At 40.8% G+C, this 24,747-nt stretch overlaps 1 protein-coding gene across 1 annotated transcript in view; it reads right to left on the reverse strand.

Moving 5' to 3' along the window:
- Window positions 1–674: 674 nt before the first annotated feature.
- The window catches only part of LOC308304538 (flotillin-2a), a 24,542-nt gene continuing 469 nt past the window's right edge, over window positions 675–24,747 (reverse strand). The window contains exons 2-11 of the mRNA XM_080749162.1: window positions 19,045–19,126; window positions 14,120–14,210; window positions 10,132–10,255; window positions 9,112–9,230; window positions 8,875–8,988; window positions 8,432–8,551; window positions 8,101–8,315; window positions 7,330–7,513; window positions 4,073–4,222; window positions 675–3,407 (exon numbers count right to left, since the gene is read on the reverse strand). Coding sequence (XP_080605288.1) covers window positions 3,357–3,407; window positions 4,073–4,222; window positions 7,330–7,513; window positions 8,101–8,315; window positions 8,432–8,551; window positions 8,875–8,988; window positions 9,112–9,230; window positions 10,132–10,255; window positions 14,120–14,210; window positions 19,045–19,126 — 1,250 coding nt within the window. The 3' untranslated portion in view covers window positions 675–3,356. The remainder of the gene's footprint in view (window positions 3,408–4,072; window positions 4,223–7,329; window positions 7,514–8,100; window positions 8,316–8,431; window positions 8,552–8,874; window positions 8,989–9,111; window positions 9,231–10,131; window positions 10,256–14,119; window positions 14,211–19,044; window positions 19,127–24,747) is intronic.

A 24,747-nucleotide genomic window follows, 5' to 3' on the forward strand; every position in this document is an offset into this window, starting at 1 on the left:
CCCCCTTTTTATTTTAGGAAGAAATAAGCAGTAGCAATTTTAGTTTTACAGCAGCATGGTCAATGTACAACAATTATAGAGAAGTCAAAGAGATTAAACCCTCAAACATTTGGAAAATAAAATATTATTTTGGTGCCTTATAGTGTAGATGAATAAGGCAAATAATATACTGAACTTTCATACTCAAGTGAACAATTAAAGACATCTAAAAATAAATCCCAGTGAACTAGTAGTAGAATGTCCAGCAGATGTCATTGTTCCCACACCAAATAGTTCCATATTCTGCTGTGCAGATCATGCATTGTCAAAAGAGAAAAATAAAACCACCGGTTGTGATGGCTTCTAATGTATGCTTACTGTATACGTTATAAAGACTTATTCAGGCATTGTAAAAAATAAAATACAATTATCAGGGCCAATGTCAGAAATTCTGGTCCGGTGGGCCAGATGGTTAAAGTCCCCGCCCCCCCATAGTAACTATGAGGACCCCTTGTTGAAGAGCCATGGACTACTAGACTAAGAATATATTTGGTGAGGGTCAAAAATAATAGAGATCAATATGGCCAATTACATGATTAACTTTGAATGAAATTTAGCATGCCTTATGTCCTTGTCCGAGCATCCTTAAACTGTAATGAATAAAGAATAATGAGACGTACATTGTTGTGGTGTAACATTTATTACAGGGCAACACAAACTGTAACAAAGTCTTGATCACAGAAAGACATGTCACAGGAACACATGCTGAAAATGCCATGCTGTGTTAGTGTGTTAGTTTTCACAATGTCTAGTGACCAATGCAGAGTGATTGACAGACAAGTTGACAACATGAGGTTATATATATATATATATATATTCTGTGGTTCAGGTACAGATATGAGTTAAGGCATAGGTCTACAACATTTGGTCTTACTACATTACTCTCAAATGCCAGTTACAGGAACACAAAGCTGCCTCTACTCTTGACAGGACAATCCAAATCACAAAATGATTCTTTGGCACAAAACACAATGGCCAAAATAACGAACGAAACAAGCTCCGTGGGAATAATTTTTCTCAATATATTTAGAACATACCTGAAGCTACTTTGATATAGAACATCTCCTGTACTGTACAACTAAAATCTGTGTTCCCGTTTACATTTACAGAATGGCACCACAATACCAAAACAAAAGTAGAAATAAAATATCACACACACACACACTACAGAAAGTGAGGCGTTTCACACATTCCATGTGCTGAAATCAACAATTAGTAATCAGGCACACAGTGCCTTTGTCCCAGTTATGCAACAGGATGCGTCATCAGTGCTTCCCCAGGCTTGATCAATCAAACATGTGATATAATGGATTGGTCAGCAGACTGGATCAATTACGCAAAAGGGAGTTTCTGAAATTACATTCTCTGACCATAAGAAGGGCACTGTGTACTTTATACACTAATTATCCATTTCAAAACATAAAAGGATATAAAAAGGTAACAATAGGTTTAGACACTCCTTGAAATATCACAGTGTTGACATTCTGCAAAGACTTCAAAAATACTTCAACAAGATGGCAAGACTAAAGGTGGTTGCACACTGCTGCGTTTTTCAGCCCGAATATCGGAGTGAATTTCGGAGCAAGCAAATAAAAAATCAACCTCACGTTATGTCAGTCACGTTTGTACACTGCCGCCCGTTTCGCGCACCACTCGGTCCCTTGCTCTATCTCTCTCTCTCCTTGCCCTGAAAAACGCATTTCGCAACGAAAAACATTGTGCAACCACCTTTATTCAGATCACTAGAATTGTTATGCTTGCATAAAAATAACCAAAAGAGCAAAATTAAGAAGATTTCTACGGTCATAAAAAAAACATCTGAATAGTGGTTAGATTACTTGACAAATATTTTTTGTAAAAGAAAATACAATAAAAGCAAAAGGTTATGCCAATTCCATTACATGCCACATACAGCATACTGGATAGGCAATGTAGCAAAATATTACTCATCTGATTGTATAAGTATGCAGTCTAGATATAAGTTGCTGAACTCTTACTCCACTTAAAGGAAAATATAGCAGCAGATAATCACAATATATTCTCAAAGTAGATGAACTATGGACGCAAATTATTAGAACGATTATTTGAACATTGGCCTTAATAAATCTGGAATAGTAATGGTGGCGACTGACAGAATAAAACAGCATCACATGCCAGTGGAGGACCACAAATAAAATGTATTAAAGCTGTTATATGAGGTAATCCAGAATGTCCAGACAGGACTGCTGGATGGCTGCTAAGGCTAACCTTTAGAATGTATGGCTTTGTTGTAGTTTTTCTAGATTTGTGTTTTGTTTTTAATACATGTGTCCACAGCTCACAATGTTGAAGATACTGGCAGGTATTTTAACAGGACACCTTATTAAAACTGTCTCCCATAAGATTGACTTCTTGTGATAAATTAAAATAAATCAAACCATTGTCCTGAGGGTTTGGGCACTTGAGTGGTTGAAAAGTCCAAGTGAAGACCCTGTTGTGAGCCTTTATTAAACCTAATCTATATTCTATTAATAACAGTTTTTAAATGCATCACACTAAGGGCTTCAACCAATTGTCTCTAGGACTCAGTGATGTAGATATATCCAGCCAATATAACAGCTCTAAAACTAAAGTGAACATGTATACAGTAATTGCCCCTTTCTACACTGTACTGAGTTTATTGTGAGCTGTGTTGCAATTCAGTTTTAGCCTTAGGCTAATTACGAATCTGTGTAACCATATCTTACGAAAAACTAAGACCCCATGCACTGTACTCTGCTCCTCAAAGTGGAACATGTATTTGAGCCTAATGGTTATGCTTCAACTATACCAAATCTGACGAGGAGCATAGTGAGAGAAACGTCACTTTTTATATAAGCTATTATTTTAAACATTTAAGTAGAATACAGTGCGTGCGTATGGTCTACTTTCTTGCAAATGATTTTTGATTCCGTCCTGCATCTGTTGTACGATTTCAAACTGGGACCATCTGATGTGAACTGACCCCGACCCTGGTCAAAATCCCCTGCCAAAAGAATTCCGCCATTTGTCATGACCAACCGGGTGCAGAGTGGAAAGAAGCAATGAGTGGAAAGAAAGGGTAAACATTGAAAAATATATATATGGTCCTCCAGACATAAGGCACCAGGGATTTTAAGAAATGAAAATATCTCCTGAATTTAGAGTATAAAAACAGTCTGGGGATGGGGCGTCAAATGTTGTCCTAGTCAAAGGCAGTTGCCGTAAAGAAGTGTAAGGGGTTAGAAGCCAGAGGACCATGTTCATGCTTGTGGCAGATGTATATTAGATGATTTTAGAGCTATGAACTTCTGGACAGATCAGATGGCTGTTTGGCTTTGTGGGGACATCATCTGCTGCAGTAGAGGCATCTGAGGGATCAGAGGAAGAGTGGATTATCTGTCTGTGTCATGGAAACAATGGATTCCAACATTCCTCTGATAACAATGGGATCATGTGTTCTGGGATCTATTATCATGGCGCTGGTATGTGCTCTGGAATGGCAAGCAACTACAGTACATTCTGTAAGTCTTCAACGTTTACAGGCCAAGGACCCTAGCTGAGAGAGAGCTGAAGCAGGGACCCCAACTACATATTGTATAAATGCGTGATGCAGATTTTCATCGATTTCATAGATAGATTCATAGACTTGTTTGACAGCACTGTCATCAGTCTATGTTGGATTCCTTGTTAATGTGTATTTTCAGGCATTTAACTACAGTACTTAAATTGTCGATACTTTGTAAACATGAAATTTCACTCCATACTCCGCCTGTTCTTTTGTACCTCTACACCAAACCTATTTGCCCAAAATAGCCGATCTACAAGCGCTCAACTCCTCGCGCTGCCCCTGTTGAAGACACCTGGTATGTTCTGTCAGTAATTTGAAGCTGCATTTAATTTTTTGCATAAAAGCAAAAAACATTTAAAAATAACAATTAACATTTTTAAATGACTAATAAGAACGGAACCTCTTAGCATATTATACAGCAGAGGTCTGAGGAAACCACCACAGTGACCACCCTTCCTATCTTACCTTGGTGAGATCCACCCCAGTGAGGGCATTAATGGACACCGGGAGCTCAGCCAACAGGCGGTTCACTTCCCCAGTCACACGGCCTCCATCGCCACTCAAGATGACAATCTCACTGGTCCTGGCCAAGGGCGCAGCCACTTTGGCAGCGATCTGTTATGAAGACAACAAACAACATTTTGGTGGATTTCTTTATACTGTGAACCATTTTGAGTAACATATCACATATCATCTGTTCACATAATGTGTTAGCAGCTGTAACCAATGCCTGATTTTTATTTGGTTGCGTGCCATGTCGCACACTGAAAATAGCAGATCTACAAGTTCAGGACTTGACAGTAACTTCTGGAGGCATGCATAGTTTTAAATTAATTACATTTCTAAATTTACTTTGTGACTACAGAATTCTGTGTCATGTTTTTTCATCAGTCATAAAAAACAAAACAGACATTTCAAAAATATTTGGCATCATGTTTCATAAAGCATGTAATTTATTGCCATTATTACATTATCATTAGGGCCCGAGCACACACAGTGTGTGAGGACCCTATTGTAATTGCAAAGATTATTAGGGCCCGAGCACACACAGTGTGAGAGGACCCTATTGTATTTGCAAAGATTATTAGGGCCCGAGCACACACAGTGTGTGAGGACCCTATTGTATTTGCAAAGATTATTATTCTTCTTCCGCCGAATGAATCGTGTTTTTGAGCCGCAAAACGTACTCCAAAAGTTGCGCAACTTTGCACACACATCACAAGTGGCGAAAAATTTAGTATAAAAAAAAAAAAAAAAAAAGGGGGCGTGGCCTAATGGCGCAACAGCGCCCCCTACAATATTTCAACGCAACAGCCCCACTATACGGTTTCACCCACAAGTACGAAAATCGGTACACATCTGTATTGTGTCCGGACTCACAAAAAAGTCTCTCGGCGCCACGTCCGAAACCAAACAGGAAGTCAGCCATTTTGACTAATTAGTGGCGTTTTGGTGTATTTTTGGCCGTTTTCACGTGTCGCACTTTAACGAACTCCTCCTAGGGGGTTAATCGGATCAACTTCAAGTTCGCTCGGCATACTCAAGACACCTTAACAATGAAAAGTTATCAAAATCGTGAGTTTTCGTAAAACGGCGTGCCTGTGGCGAAGGGTCAAACTTCCTTCACCAAACAGGAAGTGCCCCCTCTTCTGATTGGTCCATACTTGATTGTTCCTTTTTTTGGCTGTTACTCTTCAACCGTTTATCGTACAGAGTTGTGGCTGGTATCATATGACTTGATTAAGAGTCCTTAACCTTAATTGACGCTTCCTTCGCCAAACAGGAAGTGCCCTTCACCAAACAGGAAGTGCCTCTATAACTCATGAACCGTTTGTCGTACAGACTTGCGGCTGGTGTCATAATTTTTTTTTCTCAAAAAAAATTTTTTCTCAATTTTTTTTTTCTCAATTTTTTTTTTCTCAAATTTTTTTTTTCTCAATTTTTTTTTTCTCAAAAATCTTTTTTCTCAAAAATTTTTTTTTCTCAAATTTTTTTTCTCAAATTTTTTTCTCAAATTTTTTTTGAGAAAAACTTTAAACTATCGTTAAAGTGCGACCCGTGATAACGGCCAAAAATGCGCCAAAACGCCACTAATTAGTCGAAATGGTTGACTTCCTGTTTGGTTTCTGATTGGCTGCTGGCCTTGTGACGTGGGTAGAGCTGCGAGGGCCCGGTCATTGCTGCTTGCAGCTTTAATTATTATTATAATTGCTCCTTTCCCCCAACCATAGAGGGGAAAATAACACAGCACACTGCATGCAGTTAGGCTTCCCCTGCACTGCTGCTAATGCTACCGTAGTTAACAGCCTACTTCAATGCTCCCGGCAGGCTCTTGACACCTGATGGGTAAATCCAGTGGTGTAAAGTAACTAAGTAGATTTACTCAAGTATTGTACTTAAGTACAGTTTTTTGGTACTTTTACTTACTTCCAATTTCCAATCATTTTACTTTTACTCCACTAAATCTCGGATACAAATATTGTACTTTTACTCCACTACATTTATTTGAGAAGTTTAGTTACTAGTTACTTTGCAGACATTAACCACTTAGGCCCTTTATAGTACCCCCAGGAATCCGTGATTCCGCGATCACAGAATTTATCGCGGAATTCGTGGCGGGAGCAGTTATTACTACTATTATAAAATGATTTGTACATGGTCTGGCCAATGGCCACCTTATACAGAGCCTGGGGGAATCGATTAGCTTCCCTCCTGCTAGTTGCACTGACACTGGATGGTCCCACGTTCCTGACAGAAACTGTGTCCTGAACTATAGTTCCTCTCTATGCCTCTATGGTCCTGGCAATAACAATGCTAATGCAGAAGAGAATTAATAAATATTACACCCATACTAGGTAGTATTTAGGCTATTCTCTAAAATGTGGTTACTATGGGCATGGGTTGGATGACAATATAGTCTTTGCAACAGAAAGTAATTATTAAAAACAATAACAATTTAAAATAAATAGATGTAATATTACATTTTTATTCTCAAAGATTATTCGAATATTCGATTATTCTAACCACTAATTACAATTAATTGTGGCTATTCCATGCAGGGTTTTACTTGATTATTAGAACTATACCATTTTTAGCTTGATAACTGATCATTTTAGGTCGTTTTTTTAATGTCCGCGGAATCAAGAATTGTTCTCCGCAGAATTCTGCAGAATCAGGATTGTTCGCCACGGAATCAAGACTTTCTTTCAGCGAATTCCTGGGGGGACTACCTATATACATTTTGGCCATTTGAAAATAGCCGATCTACAAGCTCACAATGCTTCGATTTTCATACATTAAATAGGACATTCTGCATAATGAGTACTTTTACTTTTGGTATTTAAGGGCATGGTCACACCAAAGTATGGTTGCCAGCTGATAAGCGGATTCTGCCAATGCATTGGGAATAGAGCGGACTTTTGGAGAAATCCAGAAATGGCAGATTTCTCATAAAATCGTCTCCTTCCCATTGAAATGCATTGGCAGGATCCGCTTATCAGCTGGCAACCATCATTTGGTGTGACCGTGCCCCAAGTACGGTTTGATGCCAATACTTTTGTATTTTTACTCGAGTACATTTTTCCTACGTAAAGAATAAGTGATGGCATCTAATTTTTGTGTGTGTTCATGTTTGAGCATGTAAAGAATTTTAGTGCTGTTTCCACCACTGGGTAAATCAGAACATGTTATGTTGGATGCTGGTTGGATGTATGGTGGGGTACCTTGGGCAGAGCCTCCAGGACTAAGGCTGTCTTGGCTGCTGCTCCATACTGCTGGTAGGCATCAGCTTTTAGCCTCATCTTCTCAGCCTCTGCCTTCCCTATCGCTTCGATGGAACCGGCCTCAGCCTCACCGATGCACTTGATCTTCTCAGCCTCCGCCTGCGCTATCAGCACCTTCTTGACCCTAGCAGGAGGGTTAGGAGAAATATTAGATACTGACATCTACCGAGTGTCCTCACTTCAAATAGCACTTAGATGAGTCACAGAGCTGGGAGACATGACATAAAGTAATATTCAAAGTGGATAACTCCTTTGATTGCACAGTTAAACGATGACAATATAATTGAATATTAAAACATTCAAATTTTACACCTTCATGTACTTCTCAACAACCCTCTACACTTTTGGTACATGCAAGAAAAAAAGATAAACATATCCTTCCCTAATCAGTGTGTGGTTGCCTAGAGGCAACAGTTCTTGTTGATTCTTAGTTCTTTCAAATATATTGCATAATTGAAATAATTTGATTTATCACACACACACTCAGCATTAATCTGTGGTGAGGGGAGTGATTGATAACTGATATCAGCCATAGGGTCACAATGAGCGACCTTGCTGCCAGAGACTAATATTGACAACATGGTTGGTTGTTTTTTTGACTAAATTAAGCTATGGGTATGTGATTTTGTGATATAATGCCAGGGTATTACTGTATATAATTTACAGTATATAGCCCAGCCTCCTAAAGTTAAGGTCCTGTGTTCCACTCACTTGTGCCCCTCAGCCAGTTGGTTCATCTTGTAGGCTTCAGCCTCGGCAGGCCTCTTCACCGTGGCGATGAGCTCCTTCTCGGTACGTTGGATCTCCTTCTCCTCGATGGTGATCTGCTTCTTCCTCTGCACCACCTCGATCTCGATCTCCTCCAGACGGATCTTCTGCTGCTCCTTAGCCGCCTGAAGCTCATAAGCTAGCTGGGCCTCTGCTTTCTGGAAACGTGTCAAGGAGGCAAATGGAGTCAGTACTGTATAGAAATCTACGTGTGTGCTTAGCCGACATCATTACGTATATATGAATCTTGAAAGGGCAAATTTGTGGTTTGTACCTTTGTGTTGACTTCCTGATTGAAAGAGGCTTTCTGCATCTCCAGCTCTCGTTTGGAATCGGCCATCCTTGTGTCTGCCAGGAACTTGACGTCCATCATCTCCCTCTTACACTCCGCTTCCTGTTGCAAGGTGGATTCAAGTTGGAGCATAAAAAGGGAAAAGAACGAGTCGCAGCACCTGGCCTGGCTTTAAATCACCCCCCCCCCATGCTGTTCTACCCTACCGGCTCAACTGCAAGTGAGAAGCCCCCACCAGGCAGGAGGAGGTAGACGTACATGCCCAGCTTCCTTCCCCCAGTTGTGTTTGTAGTAGACACTCGGCCAAGCCGGACACATCACAGTGGATTTGAACTCATAGATTCTACTGTGGTGCGCAGGTACTTTACCCCTGCGGCACCCAAGCATAAACATCAGCATTCAGCACCTTTTGAAAGCCATCTCACCCTGATGCCTGCATCTCTCTCTGCTTCCGCGACTCCGATGTCTGCATCCCTCTGCACGGCAGCCGTCTGCGTCTTCCCCAGAGAGCTCAGATACTCTACTTTATCATACACGTCCTGTCAGAAGGGAGGAGATGCACAGTATGGTTAGCACCATTTCAGTGGACATGGTTGACAGAAAATGCACTCTGAGACAATAATTTTGCCACAATGTTAATCCCATGTGAATGAGTCTCCCACCTTGATGGTGAAGCTGAGAATCTCGATACCCATGCGGCCCACATCAGGTGAAGCCACCTCCCGCACCAGACCTGCGAACTTGTCTCTGTCCTGGTAGATTTGCTCCACTGTCAATGTGCCTAAGATAAAGATTGGGATAGTCAAATACATTACAACTACGATCATGTTTCTATTGTCCTATAACATGTCACATGTTCACACCACCTTAGAGTTAGACCTGATGAATCATTCAACCTTTATTTAAAATTCTGTTGAGATTACACATAAATAACATAACAATACAGAAAGACAATAACAATCAGTTAAAATTGTTGACAGCAGTCAGTTAAAACAGTTGCATAAAGGCAATAAATGGTTAAGTAGATTCCTAAAATGAACAGAATAGATGCTAGGGTATTTAGTTTAAAATCTTGTTGCAAGACGTTCCAAGAACCAGGTGCAACAGTGTCTTTCCCAGTTCAGACTTTGCAAAAGGAACCAGAAGGACTAGCCATTCACTAGAGCGAGTTAGAATGCGACTAGGGTTCTGACCTAACATGGATGAAATATATGGTTAATTCTTACCAGGGCTTTATAAATGAAGAGGTACAAATGAATATTTTGTCTCAGTCAGAGAAGACCAGCCCACCTTATCATACACAATAATGAGTGTTGTTTTTTGTGTAGTTGTCATTAGTAATAAACCTCAGAGTTCGGTGTCAGGGCTTGAGTGTGGAGGCAGCTGCAATGCATGACATATATCCCCAATAGTCCAGTACAGATTAAATGTGGCTTTGATAAACCTTTTCCTACAGAGCATGAGGAAACTAGTTTTATTTCTATATAGGCAGCCAATCTTTTGACAGAGATTATCTATGTTTGAAATAAAATTTGTCATGCAACCATATACCAAGATATTTGAATTCCGAGACTCTCTATAGCTGATCCATTGGGGGTGGTGGTAAGGAGATCGGAGTAATCTATGTTTTTGGATTTAGAGAAAAATAACTCGACATGAGTGCCATCAGTCATCATGCCTACCGAGAATGGAGCGAAGGTGACCCTCAAGAGTCTGCAAGATGACGCTCTTGATCTCACTCACAGACTTCCCGAGGAACTGTTCACAGGCGTACCCCAGTAGCTCATCCTCAGTCATCACCTTCACCTGGAGACCAGGTGGACAGAAGGTGTCAGCAGAGCACACGTACACAACAAGCAAAAAACAAACAAATACAGACCTAATACAAACACAACACTCACATACTGTACATGCTCAAACATGAACACACACAAAAACTAGGTGCCATCAAATTCTCATTCTAGTAACTAAAACACAGATTCTAAAATACTTTGTCTAAAAGGCCATTTTAAAAGTTACTGATTATACACAATAATTTGTCATATATTCAGAATGACATTTTAAATCCAATATCAATACAGCTGAAAAAAACGTGATGCTCTGTTGCAACTTAAGCACTGACTGATGCAATACTGTATGTGTCTAATCTGTCTATGTCGTCTTGACACAACCTTGTAATAAGCTGTTTGCATACAGAGCATGTATTAAAAAGTAGCAGTGATGCATTGTACTTATAATACAATTGCATGATGATGTAGGATGGAGATGGCAATTCCAGTACATGTACATCAAGCCTTTGGTAATCATCATGTACAAAGGATTTAGAATAAAAAATAGCATGCACTGTGATGCACTATGCTTTTACAGTAAGCTGAATAAGAACACTTCATTAGTAGCAGGATTCGTTAAGTTGAGGGAAGGGTCCGGGAACACACATTCAAACCAGGGCAAGCACAGTCTTGTACAACATAAAGTATGCCTGGTTTAAAGAGAGATTTAAAAGATTTAAAAAATATACACAACAACATAATTGAGGGAACTGCTTTCTGAATGCATTCAAAACTCCCAGCTCATGACAATCAGTGTAACATTGTATCGCATTGGCTTTCTCTAATATGTATCCTTAAATGTTTTACTTTTCAGTAAAGAAAAAAAAAATTACAGTCAAATTTGAGTCCTTCACCTCATGCCAGGTCTAACAATATAGTGGCTAATGTAGTTATTGGACATATAGGATGGTTTTTATATAACTTACTGTTAGAGATTACAAAGCTGCAACTATGGCATTATGTCATTAGATTTGACAGAGTATAGAGGTGTTTCCACTCCAGAATGAAAGCTACCATATCTAGCCATTAGGTTGCCATTGCACAATGTTAAACCTGGACTGTTGTTTAGCTGGGAGCTGGCTCAACATGTTGAGTCATCTTTAGTTTTCAGTGTCAATCTTAATATATAGCAAGTTGAAGTTCATCAATAAAGGTCCATACACACCGGGAGTGTTTATTTCCTGCAATTAATAATACTTAATTGAAACTTCTGTTTGCGTTATGAGTACAGGTACATACACACAGAGCGCGATTATAGCGAGGTAATGTGTGCCAATTCTTTTTCGAAACAAGGTCGATTTTTCAGGCCAAATAAAATCGACCTGTGTGAATGAGGCATCACAGAAATAAAAGTTTGATGTGAAATAATCACAGCGCATTTTTGTATCATTTATTCACGTTGATCCTGGTGTGTATTGACCTTAAGAGTCAAAAGCCGTAGGCCTACAATTACATTTCAATGTGGTCAAAATATATAGCATCAAGTCAGGGAAAAAATAAAATAAAGAAAAAAGGGAATAATTATGGTTGGCACTTGAAAATTTGAAGATTTATGGCAATGGTCGGTCTGTGGTTTTCCAAATTAATCTAATGAGGAGGTAACTGATCACAATTCACATGTGAAAGTTAAAACAAACTAAACTCAAATGAAAACTGTACAGACTGAGGAAGGAAGGTTTTGTGTTATGTACTCCACTGCAGCTGAAAGTAAAGAGAGAGTGAGCTGGGTCCTTAGGCAACACATGTGGACAGGACATGGAGACCTCAGCAACATGCAGTCATAGCAGGGCTGAGGTCAGGGCAGCCAGGGCTGAGGTCAGGGAAATGGCAGAGAAAATGACATGGCATTCAACAAAACACAGAAAGCCAACCAGCCAAACAGACAACCACATTGCAGGCTCTCACACAGACAGCAGGGGGAGCTGTGGCAAGGCCAGCACTGGAATGAAGACTTGCGTGCAATGGGGATCCCCCGCCCCACGCCCCTTCCACCCCCGCACCGCCCCCCTCCAAACCCACAGGTCCTGAATTCAGTGTGAACAAGGACAAACACTGTATAGGAAATTACATGAAAAGACATGTTTTTCTACTCCTTTTCCTGCTAACCAGTATCCCAGAGTTGGTGAAGAATGATGTTGAATGATAATGTTTTTCGAATGGAAATGGATAAACTGTAGTTGGCCCTTAAGCGACCTTTCGTTTGCCAACGGGTCTGAGCTGCATGTATCTGTTCTGCATCTAGCTTAAAGCAAGACCCAAATTCAGAGTAAACATTTTTAACACAAATATTTGCTTCTGGGGGTGAGGTGGGGGTCCGCAACATATCATTTTGGGGGTCCTTAACCATTGATATAGGCAGATTCTACTAATGTCTTCTAAATCCAGTTTTCTAAAGAAAAAAAGGGGAAAAAACATATTATGTTGCTTCATCTGTGGTTCTCAAACTTTGTCACATCAAGGACCCCCAAAATGATATGTATTTGGCAGTAGACACCCATCTCAAAATATTTTGTCCAGGGACCCCCAGAAGCAACGATTTGAGTTAAAAATGCTCACTCTAAATTTGGGTCTATTCTGCATTTAGCTTAAGGCCCAAGAACAGTTGGGAAACTCTTTAAACTAGCAATGAACCAGGAGACTGTGCACACACTAATCCTGCTGCCATAGAAACTTCACATTAAAGGGCTGTGGTTTATGGTGGTCCAATCAGATAGCAGCATTTGGATCCTCTCTGGCAAGTGTGAAAAGTGTTTGTTCTATTCCTGACAGTGGGCTCATTGTAAGCATGGATGGTTAATTACAAAGAAGAAAAGAGGACTGCTGAACATGCACGTTTGCAACTATCAAGCAGGCATGGTTAAACTAGAGGAAGCTACCAATACAAATAATAATGGATCTCATAAGATAAATCGAAACCGTGCAAAAACTGATTGGCATTTAAGTTCAGTTTTTGTCTACATGTTGGCCAGGAGTAACAGAGTATCAATGATGTTATCAAAAACAGAGGAGATCATTAAGAATCTCACAGAGGGTGGTTAATTTCTCATTTACAAAATACCAAAAACAAGCACAAAAAAAAAATAACAAAAAGAAATGCACCAATTTGGAACAAAGATTTTTTAAATCATTTTAACAAATATTACAAGGTACTTTTGTAAAACTCAGGGCCAATTTGCATCACATTTTGGTACAAGCTTTTTAAAATAGGCAATCACAGGAATAGCATTCTATATGTGAGCTATGTTTTATCATCGATATCACCTTTAAAAGCTAATAGTTTTCTATCTCAGGTGAGTGTAACTAGAAGGGGAAAATTAAGAAACAGATAAATAATTAAATGAAAGATGAGCCGCATACTACTGAAACATACATCAGAGATCTGATAGAACCTATCTAAGGAATACAGAGGTCTGACTATACTTTGATACGAGGGACAATCATTCCATCATTTTGCATGAACCAGCAATTGTGTATAAACTCCATCCCTATGTGTCTTAATCAAGAACACATGTATATGAAATGCTTTATTCCTGATTTAATGTATGGAATTATAAACACACAAATTGTAGAATAAATAAAAACACATCATAGGCAAGTTAACCATTTGCTTCCATATCGGATGCACCTTAAATCTTGTGCAGGTTTCAAAAAAAAAGAAAGAAAGGAGAATGATTCACCCTCATATACAGTATACTATGTCTCTGGTAAAATGATCCCATTGGGTACAGGAGGGTGGCGGCGATCTGGGCAGGTCTGGGAAGGTGAGGGAAGGGGGCGGGGTGGTGGAGTCTGACCTGGCCTTGGACTGAGAGAGGCATTCCCGAAAAGTGTAGTGCTTTACCTGAGCCACCCCTGTGACAGTAATAGCTACACCCTCCGCTGTCTCTACATCATCACACTTGGGCTGCAGGGTCATAATCTCAAGGGTTATCCTGTGAAGAAGGTGGAAAAAAATAAAAAAATAAAAATTGGCATGTTCAGAGGGAAAGCAAATGAAGAAAGGGGACCAGAGCACAAAGAACTGAAATGGACCCAAACAAAACAAAAAGACAGAACGACTCCAGTTCAGTGACAATAGGGCTAAATGGAATGCTTTTTTTCAACAATTGAATTATCTTTGTGTCCAAAGGCATATATACTGTATATTTACATGTGCATGCCCACTTTCAATTTTGATTAACAGCCTCATGCAGATTTGTTTTTGCATTTGGTATTTTGCACTGGGTTTCCTTAGCATCCGTTTAGACACACAATTGTCAACAGTAAAAGGAGTGACTCAGTAGCTGTGCAGTGAAGCCCAGGTTAATGACAGCAGACTCTCTCTCCCTTTCGCTACAGAGGGAGAAAATGACACAGGACGGGGACAAAAACAGATGGACAGTGTTAGCTTGTTAGTTCAACCATTCTTTGAGCGTCTTCCCTGTTCAGCGCAAGCACCACACTCCCTGCCAGGATTTCCTTTTTTTTTCTTGCAGTGCATTACCTGAGCCACCCCTGTCACATCCAAAGGAACACCCTCCGAGGTTTCGATATTCTCACAGCGACAGAGGATGGTCATAACCTCCAGAGACATTCTATGCAGGCAGGCGGGCAGGCAGAATAGCAGAGGTAGAACATTGTTGGACAAGAGCTGTTAGGAAGGTCAGTAACCAAGGTCAAGGGGAGGAGGGGATGGGGGACAGGTGAGGGGGGGCAAACTATACTGTACTACCTCTCAGTTTACTGTTTTTCAAGCAAACTCTTATCTAAGGTATATTGCCTTTGACACTTGTAAAACATCAGCAACCAACAAGAAAGCTAGCTATGTCTTTGTTAATGCTAAAACACACCAGGACAAAGACAATCGTCATTTGTCAGTCAAGATCAGTCAGAATTTACTGCATTTCTGTGCCAGTTACACGTGAGATAATGGCAGCAAGGAGATTTTTATATATACCATATATGAATGTGTGTGTATATTATTGGCTACTGGTGCCAGTGCAACTCTTTTATAATAATGTTTTAAATTAAAGGCTTGACATAACTGGAGTTCCCAGCATCCTCAGAGTCAGAGAGAGAGAGGCGTTTTAATGCATCACTCTGTCTGATAACATGGGATTCGGTTGTTGTTGTGCCTCCCTCCCAGGGGAATTTGATCCATGATGTCATACAGTCAGACATTAACATGATTACAGCATCACGAGTGGGAAGCTACCAGACCCCGCCCTGCATCCCCTCACAATTCTGCTGTCCTTGCTGCTAGTGAATGCACACGGGACTTTTGCTTCATGTGACGAAGAAAGACCACTGCAATACACAAGCGCAAGCCCATAAATTCTACTCTCTTCTAACCTCTTCGTTAAATAGGGCAGGCACAGTAAAGGGTTATGCCATGCCATGTATTGGCTTAATGTGGTTAGGTTCTACCATCACGTTTCCTAGCAACTACATAAAAGAAGGGGAATTTATAGGTCTTGGGTTCCCACACAAAGACACATCAGGGTAGAGACAGAATAAGGCCGACACCAGACAAGGCAAAGCAGGTTAGCAAAGTAGAAATAAACAGACAAATTAGACAAGACATACTGTACACAAAATTATATACAAGGGCTACAGTATTGTGTTGATGTTATCAGGTTCTCCCAGGAACAATGAACTACTAAACTATTGTGGTTACTAGAATACTGTCACACGTTTGGGATTGGTAACTCATTTGATTTTTCCTATGGACAGCTCAATCTAGATTTGTGAACATATAATGTGAAAAAGCCCTAAAGATAAGTAGAGTTAAAGATCTCTTCCTCGAGTTACTTGACCAACAAGCAGCTCTCACAAAGAATGTGAGACTTTGAACTCAATTCCACAACCCTGACTGATGTAACATACAGTAGGAGCATGAGTTATTGTTTTACAGGTAGAGGTTTACCTATAAACCTTACAATAAGAGATATAAGAAAAAAGGTTGTCCATTGAGCTCACAAATTCCATCTCAATCATTGTCAGGATCATTACTTCAGGTTTTATCTTTTGATTTAATCACAGAGTAGAGCAGTTACCTGATTTCTAACAGACATTTGCACATGTTCACATACCATGTGTTTGTTTACTGTTTGAGATGACAGACAATGGCAGAGGGGGTTTAAGTTTGACTTGAAAGTTGACATGAAAACCATTGATTAATTACAATTTTCCCAAAATGAGTCACTGCGCTCTTTTATATCAATTGGCTGAGTTTATTCAATGCTCATTTACAAGATTTTTTTTTATCTTTCTAGTTTACTCTTTCAAAACAGCTGTTGTGAGTCAGTGTTTACACATTTGGTAAACATTAGCTTCCAATGTCAATGTACAGTAACAGTACACTCGCCTCTCTTCAATAGTAAGTAACGGTCGTTTCCATTAAAGGAGTAGTTCACCTAAGAAATGACTTTAGTTCTTTTGTTTACCTACGCGGTGTTGTCTTTGACTTAAGTTTTAGTTAAAATATTCCTTAACGTTGAACCCAGAATCCAAAAATGAAGAAAAAACTTGACAAATGAAATGGAATTAACCAGAGACTTCACGTGAAAACAGCTAAACTAACAGTATATAGAAAATCTGTCCAAAACACAGCTCATCTTATCATTTAGATTCTCTTAACTTCTACCGAGGTCTGCTAAGAAAGTTCTAGAAATATCACCAAAGATGAAAATGCATTTTAATGCATTTTAAAACACCAGGAAGCTAAACCCGGCTCATGCACAAGTGAAGAACGAGCATGGGCGTGCGTGCCTGACTGCCCGTAGGTTTCAACCTGAGCGTATTCACATGCATGAGCACAAGAGGGGAAAAACATAAGACAAATTAAAATCCTTAGAGATACAGACAGTGTATTCTATTACAATAGGTGCCTCGGAGCGCACCAGTACACAAATATCATTGACCCACTTCATCAAAGCAAGTACCAGCATTTTCTTATTTTGTGTCATGTTTTTCAAATCAGTTATTTTCATCAACACAGGTCGTATGATGAAATATAAAAAGGCACTCCAGTCTTTTCTCGAGTATGTTGTAACATTCCCAGCTCTCCACATTCAACTGACAGACAGCATGGTGTTGCATGGTTTAGACCTTAAGGCTTTTAATAGTGTATTTTCTTGTTCTCTTCACCAATCATTCGCCAACCCCAGGAAGTAGATAGGAAGGTAGGGGAGTAGGGGGTGGGCACTGGGCAGCTCTGGGCCGTCTGTATCACAGGCACCATTTTGAGGGAGGGCAAGCTTCCTCATGCAGGCCAAAGAAGGTCTCAGCAAGAACAGTCACCAACGTCATTTTAGGCTCCATGGCGCTCCATGGCCATCCGCCATGACACTTTGGGTGGCGGAAGTGCCACCCAAAATAACATTAGCGTCTATGAGCACTTTGTCACTTCCGCCACCCAAAAGTGTCATGGCGGCGTCCCATGGTGTGCCAACTTCCGGGTGTTGTCTGTTCCTGCCTAACCTTCCTTGATGCAGGCGTGTAGGCCAATCAGACGCAGGTGGGAATTTTTGCTATCTAGCAATTCCAACCGACAGATTCGTCGCACCATGGGTGCCAAATTGCAACCGGAGGTTCAGTAGAATGCACTGGAGCCAGTGGAAGCCTCATGAACAAACAATATTTCTCAACAATTGAGAGACCTTTATACAATACTCGTCTCAGGAAAATAAAAGAAAACATGTCACACATTTTCTTCTGCTGTTGATTTTAGATTTGAGCACGGTGTCATTTTATAGAGGTATCTAAAGATCACAAAGTATGTTTCAGAACGTGCCAAGTATCGCGAGACTATCCACCGTTTCCTGTCTGGCAACCAAATTTCGCGATACTTCCGAGACAGAAACTATTATTATTTACTTATTTAAATAATTATTTACTATATTTATTTGTCAAAATAAATTTGATATGTTTTCTTTTATATTCCTGAACTGATTATATGACAAAGGTCTCAGTCGCTCATAAATAGTGTTTCTTCGAGGTTTGTTCATGAGCTGATCTAGCCGGCTCCATTCACTGTCACGTATTTCATTGCACTTCCGGTGCGAGTTTTGGAACACATGGGGGGGCGTCATGGCCAGTCCCGGCGGTCACGTGTTTCCCTTTCTTCTATTTTAACTTCCTTGTTCGGATATAGGAACTGAGAGCACTGGTCGCTCGTTTATTCGAAGTCCCGGGAAAGACACGCTGTGATTGGCCAGTAGTCACTTTGAGTGGCAGTGTGCATTCCGCATTTTTCTCCAATATGTTTTGAAAATAGCAGATCTACAAGCTCACAATGCGTTATTTTCAAATAACCGATGTAAAGTGGCCAATGAAAAGTGGTAAAACTTCCTAGTTCCAAGCCTAGTTGCTTCTTTTGGGCTCGTTTCTCTTGCAAAATCTGTCGACAGCCTACTAGAAAGGAAGTGAATAACCATAGAATAAAATATACAGAACGTGTTGTTACGTGGAGTCTCTGATTAATTCCATTCATCAAGTTTTTTCTTCATTTTTGGATTCACCGTTAAGGAATGTTTTACAAACTAAAACTCTGCAAACTAAAACTCTTGGGTGAACTACTAAATAAACAGATACGGCTGGAGAAGAGCGAGAAGCGGGATTCATAATGATTTTTCATCATTATTCTCTGAATAGAGATAGAATATTGAGTTCATCAGCTGTGAGATAATGGCTGTTATAGCTTTGTTGACAAAGAGGGACATTACCCATTGTTGGTTAACATTTAGGAATCAATAGTACAGCAGGGCCCAGAGTGAAAGGCCTTACCTCTGGATGTCTGAGATGAGCCACCAGGCCCAAGCCCAGCCTCCCACCATATAGGTCTTCTGGTCTGAGCCACAGCAGCCACCTTAGGAATAACAAAGACAATATGGAAGTTAGAAACTCTGGGATTCATTTCATACAGCCATGGGATATCTCTGCAAAGATGTTCATTAGATGAGTACACAGTATCAGAGGAAATTAATATGATTGACCCTTTTAAAGCCATGTGTAGTAGTGTAGATTGTTTTCCCAGGACCCAGACACCATCACTCTAGCTCTTTTACATGTAGTTTATTCATATGGTGACACATTATTATAAACTGCTTTTCGTTATCTCTGCAGCACTGGCAGGCTGGAACGACTGTGAAACAAGATTACATGTTATACAGGCTTGCTTGTTATGCTGTCGTCTTCAATCAATAAAACATTTTATGCTCCATACTGAGTAGAATTGAGGTGTTCCATAACAACTGTATATCTCCGGCCATGTTCATGAAACTGTCTGCACTTGACTGCGCTTTAACTCAGGGAGACTTGGCAGCTCAAGATGGCAGCGCCCATCGAGACGTACGACCCACACCGCCATCAATATACAGGACTGTCAATTACAAGGAGGGTGAAGTGGTCAAACACTTCATACATATTTGAAAGAATGTTATTTTTCAATATAGACTTTCAATATTTCACAATTATATGGGTATATATATAGACAACCCCCGTCTAAGACTGACCTGCCAATTCTTCAGAGATCCGGCTTTGGGTCGATTCACACTCTAATAAAGAGCCTAACTTATTTCGGTTCGGCACTGGCCAGACCCAAATATGGGTCGTCGTCCCCGGTTCGGGGGGGCGTCAACCGACTGAACTCGGCTCCACTAGTGCTGCCGAAATGTTGTGACCTCCCGACTTAATTTCGGTACTCAGCGGTGTCTTCTCATTAATTCAGCCCGGCTCCAATTTAATATTTTCAGCTGTGAAGGCAAGGAAACAGCGGTCGTTTGGGAGGGAGACACGCCGACTTCCAATGCTTGTGTGGCCGTGTATTGAGCGTCGCAGAGCGGATACAATTGTCAGCTGGTTCTCGCTCTGGCTGGAGACCACACACACACACACACACACACACACACACACACACACACACACACACACACACACACACACACACACACACACACACACACACACACACACACACACACACACACACACACACACACACACACACACACACACACACACACACACACACACACACACGTCTCGCAAGTCGCCGACCGTTTAAAGAGAAAAGAAAAGCTTAAACACAACTTTGCTAGTGTTCCGTGTTTATAGGTTTTCCACGACGAGTTGTGACTGTTGATGAGAGGCGGCACGTCTATAATGTGAGCTTGTAGATTAAATGTTTTCGACAGTGCTCGAACGTTTGTGATAGTGAGTGAGTGAGAGAAAGAGAAGAGACCACTGGTGCTGCTGCCTGCTGGAGCTGCTACTCACTGGACCTCCAGTCATTCAGCGTGCAGCGCGAAGGCCAGTCAGATAGGTATCCGCCCTGCAACTCTCATGTATCGGCTACAAACGTTGTCATGCCATGGACCTCCAATATTTACAAGCACCTTCGGCACTAGCCGTTTAGAAAGTATGAATGAACTCCCCCCGAACTTAAATAATTTCGGGTCGGGCAGCCCTCCCGAACCGAAATTAGTTAGGCTCCTTATAAGAGTAAGAAACGACCCTTACACTCTCAAAAGCCCCCAAAAGGGTTCAAGAGATGTAGCCATTCACCTGGTGAAATGTGCAAGAGGCCCCTGCTAGTATGGGCTAACATCATCGGACGGACCTCCTTAGGACTTTGGTCCTATACAATAAACGTACAACACACTGACTAGGAAGAGTGAATTCAGCACCTGGTGCTCCTGTGATGAGAATGGAGGATAGGGATAAAATTAAAATCTTTATGGATACGAACCACATTAGGCCTGACTGTCACTCTAATGTATTCTATTACACTGGGTGCCTCTGACCGCACCAGTACACAAAGATCACTGACTCACTTCATCGAAGCAAGTACCAGTGATGTGTATCACATCACATTCTCTTATTTTGTCTTGTCATGTTTTTCAATTGATCAGTTATTTTCATCAAGCAACACAGGTTTGTGTGATAAAATATACAAGGCACACCAGTCTTTGAGTATGTTGTGACATTCCCAGCTGTCCACACTAAACTGACTGACAGCATGGTGTTGCTCCCATCCAATGACTTAATATAACCATGTGACATTTGTTTGCCAATGTTTTGCAATGGTACTATGGCATCATGCTATATATTTTTTAAACCCTTTATGTTGGTACCAGACTCACTGTATATACAAAAATAATGAACTACTGAGCCCTTGAGTAGCTGAGTTACAATAAACTGTATAAACCATGTTTAAGTTACAAATTGAAAAGAATATGAGAAGAACCATTAGTACTTCACTAGTCTTGGAGGATTTGCTTTGGGGCTTTTTGAGACATAGGTAACCTTCTCCTTTGCCTCTGGTTACCCATACTTGTGCAACTTCCTGCTACCCAGATTCTGAGCTGGGCTGACTTCCGGCCCAGAGATATAATGGTTTCTTCCCAGAAGTTCTTCTCCCATAGTGGCGAAAAAAAGAACTTCTGGGAACTCAGATTAGTACTTCACTGATAACTTTTCTGTCGGACATGTTTTATTGTTTTTCCCACTATCCGTTCAAGACAAGAAAAATATATAAATATTATAAACTGGTCTCATCAAAGCTCAGATCACATGCATAAGGAAAATGGAGGAATTATGATGGCAAGCAATTACCTACTCAATTCAATAAATGAAGCTAGCGATAGCAATGCGAGCCCCACAGTATGCTCTGATGATGCTCTGACAGCTTGGTTGAATGGTTGGTTCTGATTGGTCAATCACTGAATTCAGCTGTGTTATTGCTGTGATACTTCTTGTTGGGATCTAATCATCCTGTCTGGCTTCATGTCTCAACAATGACTTGGTTTGCCATCAATTATTCCTTGCAAATTATACAGCTGTTTAAAATATCACAAGTCTCTGCTCTTTCGTTTATTATTAAAATAGTCATACGGTAATTTTCTACTTTTAGATGACAGTACTATCATTGTTTTACTGAAATAGCTATTTCACTACTGATTTTAAACCAACCTTAGCAACGGTGTTATTTCTACAGCACTGGCTCGTATCCCACTGAAACCTTGGACTGATATCACTGTTTCAGCATAAGTTTATTTTGTTTCTTCTTTTAAATGAACAATACAGGCAGTTATAAAGAAGGGGGGGGGAGTCCAGCTATATGCCTCTAACGACAAGTGTGTGGAGCTATATTTGTCAGTCCCTCTCTCTCTGTGCATGTTTCAGATTCCTGGAGATTGGGGTGAACAATTGGGGATAATTAGGACAAGATTTAGTTTCAACAGATTTAATTCATGGCAGCGGTGATTGTGGAGATTTCAATCTATGTGTGAGAGAGAACGCTGCTGTCTATCTTTTACAGTTGTATTTCCTGTTTTCAGAGGTAAATACGTTTTAAAAGCAGTTCTACCTCAAGTGGTCAGATTACTACACCATGTGTGAACAGCCCTTTACTCGTGTTTGTCATATACGGCATTGGTTCTCAAAGTGGGGCCTGTCCGAGGACCCCCAGGCGTCCTTGAGGGGGTTCCAGGGGTCCCCAGGTAAATTATGATACTTGGGAAATAGGAACCAAATGGACCCTTATGGGGCTGTAAACAGTCAGAGAGTACAAATGGTTCCATGTGTACACTCTCGAGTTATGGTGGTCCGTGGTTTGATGCAGGCGATCTCAATCAGCAAAATTAGTTCATCGTATATGGGGTCCTTGTATGGGGTACAAAATACTTTCAGACGGGGGTCCGTGGCGAATTACATATCAATTTGGGGGGTCCTTGACAAGAAAACGTTTGAGAAGTACTGATGTACAGTATTTTAAACATACCGCTACATTTCCTAGCCTTCTTTCATCAGAGTGGAAAATACCAGCCGATCCCCGTGTTATCCTCCCTTGGGATGGGTCTGTTATCACCCCTGTCATGCCTTGGCCAAGGCTCAGTAGTCAGACTACCAACTACCAGGAGCTGGTAGTTCCGATATCACCCATAGACTTGTCATTGCAATGCGCATGCGCCAACGCACGTTCTCTGGAATAACGTACTGGTGGCTCCCTGTGAGAATCGAACCCGGGTCTGAGTTTTACTAGTCCCATGCTCTACCAACTGAGCTAACGAGACGGTTGGAAATCACTCGTTCTTTTGTCTGCTCTTATTTTTGACAACGTGGATACTCCTTTATTTGAGCAGTCCCCTGGTCAAAATTTACTATTCTGTCCATAACGGCACATAATTCGGTAACGCCGCTGAGTCGGCTCAGGCGCCGTTCGCACCGCTCGTCGCGGCGACTCGGCTTCGCTATCGCTCGCCTCGGCGGCTCCTCACGGGGCTCATCGGCGCCTGAGACGGCGCGGCTCCGTCGTCTATAGTGGCGTGAGCGGTAGCGTCGGGTGGCTGATGTCACTGGGCGCGGTATCGAATCTCGCTTCGGGAGCAACTTTTTTTTTCCTTTCTTCTCGGCTGATATTAAGGTTGATATTGGGACTACCCAGCTACTGGTAGCTGGTAGTCTGACTACTGAGCCTTCTCTAAGGTATGACAATTTTGATAACAGTCCCATAGCAAGGATATGATAACACGTGTATCAGGTGAAAATACCAAACGTGGGGGCAGAACAGACGGGAAAACTGTGCAAATATAGGCCTAATCTGTGCAAGAAACCGAACCTCTGCTTCACATTTTAGCCAAAACACGTTTATAAAGCGAGCTAGTGTGCTCACAACATCACGAGTGGTGTGTAAAGTAACTAAGTATATTACGAGTACTTACTTTACTGGAGTATTTCCAATTTTCAGTACTTTGACTACTCCACTACATCTCAGTCAGAGGCATACATTATACTTTCTCCACTACATGTATTTGAAAACTTCTGTTATACTTAGTTTACTTTGTAGATTTTGAATATTACAAAAAAAACAAAAAACATGCATTAATGCCAAATACATTTCGTGCAAAACTTGTGAAATGGGACATTCTCATTCTGCATAATGAGTAGCCTACTTTTGTTACTTTATTTTGATACCAATCATTTGTACTTTTACTCAAGTACATTTCGAATTCCAGACGTTTACTTAAAGCTGCTAGGCAAAGCGGATTCTGCGAATGCATTTCAATTATGGGAATGGGGCGGAGTTTGATAAATCCGCAAATGTCTGATTTCTCAAAAAATCCTCTTCATTCCCATTGAAATGCATTGGCAGAATCCGTTTATCAGCTGGAAACCATACTTTGGTGTGACCGTGCCCTAACAGAGTATTTATACATGGCAGTATTGATACTTTTACTCAAGTACAAAATGTGAGTACTTTTTCCACCGCTGAAACCATGACACCGTTAAAAGGCAGAAGCAGCCAGTAGGGTACAAGTAACCTCGCCCACCACACCAGGCTTTCTGAGAGAAAGGGTACAAGAAGCCACAACATGAACACTAACGGATGTTTCTGAAGAACATCCTGTCAATGTTCCATTCCCAATTCAATCAATCACATAAACCATCGTCTGCACTCAGTAGCCTACAAAGGGTTCATAATATCAA

This window comes from Nannobrachium achirus (genome assembly GCF_963921795.1).
Source record: "Nannobrachium achirus genome assembly, chromosome: 19".
Classification (NCBI taxonomy): Eukaryota; Metazoa; Chordata; class Actinopteri; order Myctophiformes; family Myctophidae; genus Nannobrachium; species Nannobrachium achirus.